We start from the raw sequence: 11,211 nt of genomic DNA, 5'->3' as shown, positions 1-11,211 counted from the left end.
GCTGTTAAAAAAGTAATTTCCTTAGTAGGTGACGTCAGAGGTCAGCATGTGGGAGAAGTCGGAGCTCAGGGAAGATAGACGAGTTTCCCACTAGTAATTACCAGTTGGAGGGACGTTCAAGTGGACTTTTACCAGTCGTATGTGGTAAATACCACCTTCCCACTTGTATTGTCTCTAGTAGGCCTAACTATCTCAGTGTATCAGAAGTCTTTAATCAGATTCTGTATGTTCCAGTGCTGCCCACTGCACTCCTGAATGATGAGCTGGTAGTAAGTGTTCTCCCCTGGGGCAATCTCCAGACATCTCTTTGTCTGTCTGTTCTGGATGGCTTTTCCCTGTAAAACACAGCAGCATTCTACTGTACAGCATCACAATAATAAATAAAAAAGTCAACGACATCTCTGTTGTTTCCAGCAATTTATAAGCATCAACTTCCCTAAATCATGTTAGAGTGCTTACCTGTTGGAAGTCCCAGAGCATGTGGAATCCCTTCTGCTTGGCCACCTTGCACTCATACAGTCCTGGGGTTCGAGTGCCAGTGTCCACCAGACAGCGATTACTGTTGTACTTGTGAGACATGATGCCTCCAATGTAGATCTCCCCACTGGCTCGATAATAACAGCTCTGGACAGAGAGTATAGATATTTAGGCTTTTCTGAGTCTGTGGTATTGATAGTACTTTCCATTGTGGCATGGATTGAATCCCAAGTCTGCCATGGGATGAACCGAATTATACATCTAGTTAAATTCTAAGATACTAAGCAATGTTTCTACAAACCTGTGGACGAAAGTAATGGCATCCATATAAAATAGGTGTGTTCCCCGGAACTGGGCCTTGATCTATACAGAGATCCGTCTTCTGGTCATTGACCAGCTGTTGATTTTATGTAGAGAGATAAACGGTTATAAAAGTGCAGATTCCTATCCTGATTTATGACCCTGCATCCTATTGACAAAAGGATGCCCTGCATGCCACTAAACACAGTTTGTGAGGAAAAAGTTCCAGAACAACTGTAACATTTTAGCATCACTCACAACTCCATAACCAAGCAAGTCACCCAGGGGGTCTAACATTGGATACACGTTATCCAGATACCACTGGAAGGGTTTGCAGTTCAGGCTCTTTCTCAACTTCTTCCTCTCTGAAACATCCCCAATGTCTATGCCATGATCCTGTGGTGAGAAAGAAGATTTCTAAATCAGAAACACAGGCCATGTGAGCAATCCACCTATTATCCACTTTTGCTTACCGCCATCATTTTACATAGATCCTATGATCTTTATTATGGCATTGAGTAATAGACCATTTTTTAAATAATATTGACTGTGTAGTCTGCTTATTTTCAAACACAAGGCATGCAAAACAGCAATCATTGCTATTCTATAGGAGCAGCTGAACAAAACCTACTTTTTGATTGGTTTGTTGTGTACAGTACCTTCAGTGGGATGTTCCAGGCAATGTTGACATTATGTTTGTAGTCATCCATCCAGACCTCAGCCACTCTCAGAGCATTCCTCTTCATTGTAATGCTCAGGTCGGGGAGATAGGGTTTATGGGCCCTCTCGATGTGGGCTATTTTAGAACAAGGTATGACCTCGACACTTCCACCACAAAGCCACACCTAGACACACCAAACACCAAGAGAGAAGGAAGAGTTTAATGATATGGACTGAAGTGTCTGGATGTTGGATGTAGATTGGTTTGTTCAGACTGAATGACTCAAGAACAGAAAATAATTCTGCAAATACAAGTCTGCTTTGATTTCAAACATTCATTTAGAAACTGTAGCAGAGGGGCTTACCCGGATGCCCAGTTCAACATTTTCACCTCCATAGATCTTCATACCACCATCCAGAGCACCAATTTCTCCAAAGAACAGGCGATCAACCACTAGTATGCCCATAATGGAGGGGCTCCTGACAGACATACAGGACAAATTATGGTCAATTCCACATTGGGAGAAGTGACATTCATTTTAATGAATAGATAACGCAAAATAATAATCCAGGTGTAAATATTAGGTAAGATTTTCCTCCCAATGCTGTGCTTTCCTTATCGTCTATTCAAACAGATTTGTGACACTGGACTATCATCCGATGATGAAATCACGAACAACTCACTTTCCTGGCTGTGACTCGTCTTTCAAGGCATACCACTCAGGTCTGAAGGACTCATACATACACCACAGGGCCCAGTCAAAGGCATCTGCAGCAGGCCCATAGCGTGTGACGGTCAAGTCATCGAAATGGACTTTGTCAAACACCGGTGTCAACACCAACCTGCGGTCCTCCTTTATCCGAGCTAACAGAGGCTCAGCCCTGTTCACACAAACACAGAGTCAAAACACCATTTTGCGGGGGGGATTCAAAAAGTCTCACTGCGATATTTCATTTAGACTACCATTCCACATGGACCTCTATGTGGGCATCCAAGATGGCCACCACATCTCCTGTAGCTTCCTTCCACCCTGAGAGGCGGGCCTGTGTGAGACCGAGCTGCTCTGAGTGTCTCACTCTCTTCACCAGGTCGGGACGCTCTTCATGGATGAAGCTGATGTAGGCATCCAACTTCTCCTTTAGATCCTCTGTGAAAGCAGACACTTTCAAATCAGTGATACACAACAAAAGTTGAACGCCACACCTACGTTCAATCTAAATGTTACCAAATATACTTTGAAATGTTTCTAAGAGGTGAGAAGAGACCAATTAGGCAAACCATTGGAGCTGTGGTCATCCACCAGTATGATGTCTTTGAGCAGGCGTTGGGGGGTCTTGTCTATGATGCTGCGGACGGCTCTCTTGATGATTGACAGGGCCTCGTCCAAGTAGATCAACACCACGCTGATGGTGGGCAGGTCATGGGGATACTGGTGCTTAGCACATCTAACAGGCACAACAAACACATTTTGTCCACCTCATATCATTCATTCGCTTCACCAAAGCTGCTGTTTCATTCTTAAAGTTATTGCCAATTTCAATATCATTGCAAGAGCTTGGACTGCATTTTTGTCAAAATGTATTATTTATGTTCTTTTCAATGATCTCTACCTGTATAGTACTCTAAATACCCCAATTCATGTTGTTCAGTTTAAAAGAATACAATAAAAAAAATCTCACACCAGTCAAACTAATGAGGGGGAGAACCATATTAGATAGATAGATAAAACCTTCTAATTCTAAGGTCACGATTGCTCAAATTGCGTTCACAGTGCTGGAAATGGAATTAACCTCGGATGGCCACAATGCAACAGACTGTGGTTACAATTTCATCAGCTTATCCATAATTTGCTGTGTTGAGGTGGTGGAAAATGATTTACTTAGGATCGCGAGTATCAGGGATTTCCCTGTTCAGGGGTAGTCTGTCACTCAGGAAGGCGTTGTATCCATACATCTGAAACAGCCCCTCTGCCTCTTTCTGCTCCTCCTCTGAGAGCTCACCACCCCAGCTTGTGAACAGAGCTGAGTTGGGGTACACCTTCTTCACCACCTTCCTCTCCTTGACCTCAGGAGCCTTCACAGCCTGCCCCTCTTTCAGACTGCTCCCGTCGTTGATTGTCTTCACTGTGGACACACATGACAGCTGTTCATCACACTGTAATAAATGTGTCATGACTGCCAGAATCAACATGATTCACTCCTTTTGATACGAACAGAGCATGATCTCATATATACAGCTTCACTCACTGTTTTTAGGTGTTTTATAAAAAGTTGATGAATAAGGTTATTTATTATTATGTAATGACCTTTTTTGGGTAGATCAGCTTTAATGTTGCAGATAGATTGTAGCTTCCATCAATGTAATTGTCTGCATCATTTCTAAACACCCAAATATTTTTTTTGTAAATATACAGAGTATATTTAAATATATACACTGCTCAAAAAAATAAAGGGAACACTTAAACAACACAATGTAACTCCAAGTCAATCACACTTCTGTGAAATCAAACTGTCCGCTTAGGAAGCAACACTGATTGACAATAAATTTCACATGCTGTTGTGCAAATGGAATAGACAAAACGTGGAAATTATAGGCAATTAGCAAGACACCCCCAATAAAGGAGTGGTTCTGCAGGTGGTGACCACAGACCACTTCTCAGTTCCTATGCTTCCTGGCTGATGTTTTGGTCACTTTTGAATGCTGGCGGTGCTTACACTCTAGTGGTAGCATGAGATGGAGTCTACAACCCACACAAGTGGCTCAGGTAGTGCAGCTCATCCAGGATGGCACATCAATGCGAGCTGTGGCAAGAAGGTTTGCTGTGTCTGTCAGCGTAGTGTCCAGAGCATGGAGGCGCTACCAGGAGACAGGCCAGTACATCAGGAGACGTGGAGGAGGCCGTAGGAGGGCAACAACCCAGCAGCAGGACCGCTACCTCCGCCTTTGTGCAAGGAGGAGCAGGTGGAGCACTGCCAGAGCCCTGCAAAATGACCTCCAGCAGGCCACAAATGTGCATGTGTCTGCTCAAACGGTCAGAAACAGACTCCATGAGGGTGGTATGAGGGCCCGACGTCCACAGGTGGGGGTTGTGCTTACAGCCCAACACCGTGCAGGACGTTTGGCATTTGCCAGAGAACACCAAGATTGGCAAGTTCGCCACTGGCGCCCTGTGCTCTTCACAGATGAAAGCAGGTTCACACTGAGCACATGTGACAGACGTAACAGAGTCTGGAGACGCCGTGGAGAACGTTCTGCTGCCTGCAACATCCTCCAGCATGACCGGTTTGGCGGTGGGTCAGTCATGGTGTGGGGTGGCATTTCTTTGGGGGGCCGCACAGCCCTCCATGTGCTCGCCAGAGGTAGCCTGACTGCCATTAGGTACCGAGACGAGATCCTCAGACCCCTTGTGAGACCATATGCTGGTGCGGTTGGCCCTGGGTTCCTCCTAATGCAAGACAATGCTAGACCTCATGTGGCTGGAGTGTGTCAGCAGTTCCTGCAAGAGGAAGGCATTGATGCTATGGACTGGCCCGCCCGTTCCCCAGACCTGAATCCAATTGAGCACATCTGGGACATCATGTCTCGCTCCATCCACCAACGCCACGTTGCACCACAGACTGTCCAGGAGTTGGCGGATGCTTTAGTCCAGGTCTGGGAGGAGATCCCTCAGGAGACCATCCGCCATCTCATCAGGAGCATGCCCAGGCATTGTAGGGAGGTCATACAGGCACGTGGAGGCCACACACACTACTGAGCCTCATTTTGACTTGTTTTAAGGACATTACATCAAAGTTGGATCAGCCTGTAGTGTGGTTTTCCACTTTAATTTTGAGTGTGACTCCAAATCCAGACCTCCATGGGTTGATAAACTTGATTTACATTGATCATTTTTGTGTGATTTTGTTGTCAGCACATTCAACTATGTAAAGAAAAAAGTATTTAATAAGAATATTTCATTCATTCAGATCTAGGATGTGTTATTTTAGTGTTCCCTTCATTTTTTTGAGCAGTGTAAATACATACACATACCCACATACAGTGGGGAGAACAAGTATTTGAAACACTGCCGATTTTGCAGGTTTTCCTACTTACAAAGCATGTAGAGGTCTGTCATTTTTATCATAGGTACACTTCAACTGTGAGACGGAATCTAAAACAAAAATTCAGAAAATCACATTGTATGATTTTTAAGTAATTCATTTGCATTTTTTTATTATACCCAAATTACAGCGTGCCATGTAAAGGCATGGGGACGAAGACCAAACAAATACGTATACAAAACACAGGGTTGAAACCTAAACAAAAGAGCAAGGAGTACCTCTAATAAATACACGGGACAACACCCGAACACACACAAGCGCACAATGATACAACACAGGACGAGACCCGTAATCATCTGTGCACAATACGTGGCACGATAGCCAAAACAACACAGCACAGGTACTCACACGACCAACGGACAGTGGAACAATAATCGACAGCCCAATGGCAACCAAAGGGCACATTTATACAATTACAATCAGGGAAATGGGGACCAGGTGTGCGTAATAACACAGTTCTGAAGGGATTTGTGACAAAGGACTTGATTTACGAATGCATATACAGTTGCAGCTGTTTGAGAAGTCATGCAAAATTAAGCAAAAACAGGCAAAAATGGGGAGTTTTGAGTCCTAGGTGATGGAGCTCAGATACACCCCCTTCCCCTGAAACACACACATGCTTGTCCTCTATTGTGACCATTTTCCCAAGCATCTCTGTGCAGTCAGACCTCTGATTATTTTGTGCCACCAGGGCCACAACAATAAGCCCCCTCTCTGAATGTCAGAGTGTGATCCCTCCCCATGGGTTACTGCAGCTAATGTTGCCAGCACTGCCACTACCTGGGCAGGGGAACTCCACCGGAATCCCCACCAGCTAGGTACAAGGTTGTCAAGTTTATCATTAGCAGCTTTGAGAATTTCCTTGGGGGGCTTTGGTTTTTAGGACCAACCCTGCCAGGCAGGCTCAGAATCTTGAGGGGGCGGTGCTGCTTTAGTAGGTCTCTGACCACAGTCATCTTTCTGATTTGGCTGCATATTTGGTATTTTGGTATTTTATTAGGATTCCCATTAGCTGTTGCAAAAGCAGCAGCTACTCTTCCTGTGGTCCACACAAAACATGAATCATGACATAATACAGAACATTAATAGACAAGAACAGCTCAAGGACAAAACTACATAAAACATGTTTTAAAGGCACACGTAGCCTAGATATCAATGCATACACGCAAACTATCTAGGTCAAATAGGGGAGAGGCGTTGTGCCGTGAGGTGTTGCTTTATCTGGTTTTTGAAACCAGGTTTGCTGTTTATTTGAGCAATATAAGATGGAGTTCCATGCAAAAATGGCTTTATATAATAAGGGTACGCTTTCTCAAATTTGTTCTGGATTTGGGGACTGTGAAAAGACCCCTGGTGGCATGCCTGGTGGGGTAAGTGTAGGTGTCAGAGCTGTGTGTAAGTTGACTATGCAAACAATTTGGGATTTTCAACACATTAATGTTTCTTAAAAAAAGAAGCGATGCAGTCAGTCTCTCCTCAACTCTTAGCCAAGAGAGACTGGCATGCATAGCATTTATATCAGCCCTCTGATTACAATGAGGAACAAGATGTGCCGCTCTGTTCTGGGCCAGCTGCAGCTTAACCTTGCATCACTGGACCCCACAACTGGACAATAATGTAGATTAGACAAACCTAGAGCCTGCAGAACTTGATTTTTGGAGTGTGGTGTCAAAAAAGCAGAGCATCTCTTTATTACGGACAGAACTCTCCCCAGCTTTACAACCATTGACTCTATATGTTTTGACCATGACAGTTTACAATCTAAGGTAACGCCAAGTAATTTAGTCTCCTCAACTTGCTCAACAGCCATACCATTCATTACCAGATTAAGCTGAGGTCTAGAATTTAGGGAATTATTTGTACCAAATATAATGCTCTTAGTTGTAGAGATGTTCAGTACCAGTTTATTACTGACCACCCATTCTAAACCACCCATTAATTTGCTGTGGTTGCTGATGCGTATGTGGTTGAATCATCATGTACACACATGCTTTGTTTAATGCCAGTGGCAGGTCATTGGTAAAAATAGAAAAGAGTAGAGGGTCTAGATAGCTGCCCTGTGGTACACCACACTTTACTTGTTTGACATTAGAGAAGCTTCCATTAAAGAAAACCCTTTGAGTTCTATTACATAGATAGCTCTAAATCCATAATATGGCAGAGGTTGAAAAGCCATAACACAGACATTTTTTCAACAACAGTTTATTGTCAATAATATCAAAGGCTGCACTGAAATCTAACAGTACAGCTCCCACAATCTTCGTACTATCAATTTCTTTCAACCAATCATTAGTCATTTGTGTCAGTGCAATACATGTTGAGTGTCCTTCTCTATAAGCATGTTGAAAGTCTGTTTTTAATTTGTTTACAAAGAAATAGTATTATATTTGGTCAAACACCATTTTTTCCAACAGTTTGCTAAGAGCTGGCAGCAAGCTTATAGGTCTGCTGTTAGAACCAGTAAAGGCCGCTTTACCACTCTAGGGTAGCGGATTTACTTTGGCTTCCCTCCAGGCCTGAGGACAAAGACTTTCCTCTAGGCTCAGATTAAGATATGACAGATAGGAGTGGATATAGAGTCAGCTACCATCCTCAGTAGCTTTCCATCTAAGTTGGCAACGGCAGGAGGTTTGTCATTATTGATTGATAACAATAATTTTTCCACCTCTCCCACACTAACTTAAAAAAATTAAAACTTGCAATGCTTTTCTTTCATTATGCATGAATGCATGAATACGATGGCTTACTGTTCGTTGTTGGCATTTACTGCCTAAGTTTGCCCACTTTGCAAATTAAGTAATCACACAAATAATTGGCAACATCAAATGGTTTTGTGATGAATAAGCCATCTGATTCGATGAAAGATTCAGTTGAATTTGTCTTTCTGTCCAAAATTTAATTTAAAGTAATCCAAAGTTGTTTCTATCATTCTTTATATAATTTACTTTGGCATCATAATACAGTTTCTTCTTCTTTTTGTTGTAACATAATTTCTGAATTTGCAGTAAATCAGCCAGTCAGATGTGCAGCCAGACTTGTTAGCCACTCCTTTTGCCCCATCTCTTTCAACCATACAGTTTTTCAATTCCTCATCAGTCCATGGAGCCTTAACAGTTCTAACAGTCAGTTTCTTAACAGGTGCATGTTTATCAATAATTGGAAGAAGCAATTTCATAAATTCATCAAGTGCAGCGTCTGGATGCTCCTCATTAATCACATCAGACCAACAAATATTTTTACCATCATCCACATAAGAGTCACAGCAAAATCTTTTGTATGATCTCTTAAACACTATTTAAGGCCCAGCTGTTGGAACTTTGGCTTTCCTGGATATAGCTACTATATTGTGATCACTGCATCCAATGGGTACGGATACAGCTTTAGAAGAAAGTTCTACAGTATTAGTAAAAATGTGATCGATATATGTGGATGATCTTGTTCTTGTAGTGTTCGTAAACACCCTGGTAGGTTGATTAATAACCTGAACCAGATTACAGGCACTGGTTACAGTAAGAAGCTTCCTCTTGAGCGGACAGCTTGATGAAAACCAGTCAATATTCAGGTCAACAAGAAAGTAGACCTCTCTGTTTACATCACATACGTACACTATCAAGCATTTGACACACATTATTTAGACTGACTGTTAGCACTTTGTGGCCCATAGCAACACCACAAAACAAAAGGCTTTAGATGTGCCAAGTGAACCTCCAACCACAACACTCAATAACACTTTGACATAAGATCTTCTCTAAGCATTACAGGGATATGGCTCTGAATATATGCAGCAACACCTCCCCCATAAGCATTTCTGTCTCTTCTATAGATGTTATATCCTGTTATATCCTATTTGTTATTCTAATGGTGTCTAATCAATTTATGAAATACTATAAATGGAAAGTTTAATACTCATTATTTTCCATTGTAATTGTAGTTTACTTCTTTTAACAATTGATGTATTTTATTGCTTTTCTATATTTTTTTTATTACAATCCCTATTATGGCTAGTATTGGGTGTAGAATTATGCGACTACTCTATGGGAACTTTGTAATATTTAGAAGAGTAGTCTTTGTGTCTCAGAACATTTGGTTATCAATAAATAGTTTATCGACTACAAGAGCTACACGTTTCCCTTTTCATCTATTCTCCTTGAAGATTGGGTACAGAACTTTGCGCCGTTCTGCAATTTTTTATCTGCACTGTTGTTCGGAACTCTGTTTCCGCCTGGGAGAATGAACTTGATGTAACTGTGGGAAAAGTGTTTTCTTCTTTGTAACTGTAAAATTAAGCAATAAGGCAAACTTTGGCACATATAAGTTGATAGATCAAAACGGAATAAATGTAGTTCATCAAGCAATAGTATACAGGATTAAAGAACAATCTAAAATGGTCATTTTATTTATTCCTTTATTAGTTTATTTAAACCCTTTATTAGTTTATTTAAACCCTTTATTTAACCGAGAACAGATTCCCTTTTACAATAATCACTGTGAAGTGTGAAATAACTTTTTCTGGGATCAACTCTACATGTAGGCTCAGGCTAGATTCTAATTTGTTCTCAAATTCTCCCCTATAAATCTGCCCTACCAGCTACAACAGTGGCAGACTGTAGTCCAGGCATAGTATGTGGACAGAGCTTCTGGTATTTCTCTTCCAGGTAAGTCACAAGTAAATGAAGGAGATTGAGACTCACCCAGCTTCTCAATGTGAGCTTCCATCTTCTCCAGCCTCTTGAGCATGTCCTGGCCCCTGACCGAGTCATTTTGATGGGCCCTCTGCAGTAGCTCCCCATGAGAAGCAATCTCCTGCTTAATAGATGTGATGTAGAGTATTCCAGCAGCCATGGCCAGCAAAGGGGTCAGCCCTCGAACCCAGCCTAGCCTCATCATGCCTCTGCGTGTGAGCGCTCAGCCTGGGGATACAGACAGGATGGCCTTCCTCTCTTACTCTCCCACTAAGATCCAGGCACGCCTGAAAGGAGGGAGTGTGAGGTGCACATTACCTGGCTGGCACCCAGTGGTAGTGAGTTTCTTGTCCTAATATTGAAATTAGTTTCTGATTAAAGGCGCACAGTTACTTTTATTTGCCTTTGGCCCATTCATCTTTACTTTGTAACTTGATAGCCTTTTGTCCTGAAAGGTGCAAGTAAAATGATACCCCAACCCCTTTTTCAAATATTTGAAGAAGGATTCAGAATATGTCGTATCCTGTTAGAATGATTTTGCATAAGTCAACAGATCAAAAACATGCACCTAATGGATTCAATTTGGCATTCAAGTCATTGTTGAGGCCTAGGAATAAATGCTGAAAGTCACAATACTACTGGCTGCAAAGTTGGGGCTCTCTGAAAGTGATGGTCTTGGTTGTCACTAGCTCTTTGTCTTGTATTTCAAACTCAAGTCCACAATAAAGAGTATCTGTAATAAAAAACAACAATTCAAGCAAAGCCAACATAAGGTGATAATGTACTGGGCCTATAGTTTACTGCACAAACGTCATTGCTACAGTACTGTTTTTAATTGGTTAATTTAGCATAGGCTTACATGTTTTAAGTCGTGCAAAAAAAATCTGAGCGGTAGATCTTGGCTTGCATTTTGACTCAGAAAGTGATCTTGACTTAGAAAAGGTTGCTGACCATTGTTTTAGTATTTTATAACTATGTACGTATGTAAGTG

At 42.0% G+C, this 11,211-nt stretch overlaps 1 protein-coding gene across 1 annotated transcript; it reads right to left on the bottom strand.

Moving 5' to 3' along the window:
• Positions 1–200: 200 nt before the first annotated feature.
• On the bottom strand, positions 201–10,380 carry LOC120049097 (probable polypeptide N-acetylgalactosaminyltransferase 8). Its single transcript, XM_038995340.1, has 11 exons — positions 10,230–10,380; positions 3,318–3,561; positions 2,717–2,883; positions 2,402–2,585; positions 2,122–2,319; positions 1,803–1,917; positions 1,437–1,622; positions 1,036–1,173; positions 779–874; positions 460–624; positions 201–335 (listed from the first exon to the last, which is right to left on the bottom strand). The coding sequence occupies exons 1-11, from the start codon at positions 10,378–10,380 to the stop codon at positions 201–203; spliced, it is 1,779 nt and encodes a 592-aa protein (XP_038851268.1).
• Positions 10,381–11,211: the final 831 nt, after the last annotated feature.

The sequence above is a fragment of the Salvelinus namaycush genome, chromosome 6 (assembly GCF_016432855.1).
Source record: "Salvelinus namaycush isolate Seneca chromosome 6, SaNama_1.0, whole genome shotgun sequence".
NCBI lineage: Eukaryota > Metazoa > Chordata > Actinopteri > Salmoniformes > Salmonidae > Salvelinus > Salvelinus namaycush.
This window is presented reverse-complemented; position numbering and strand designations above follow the sequence as displayed.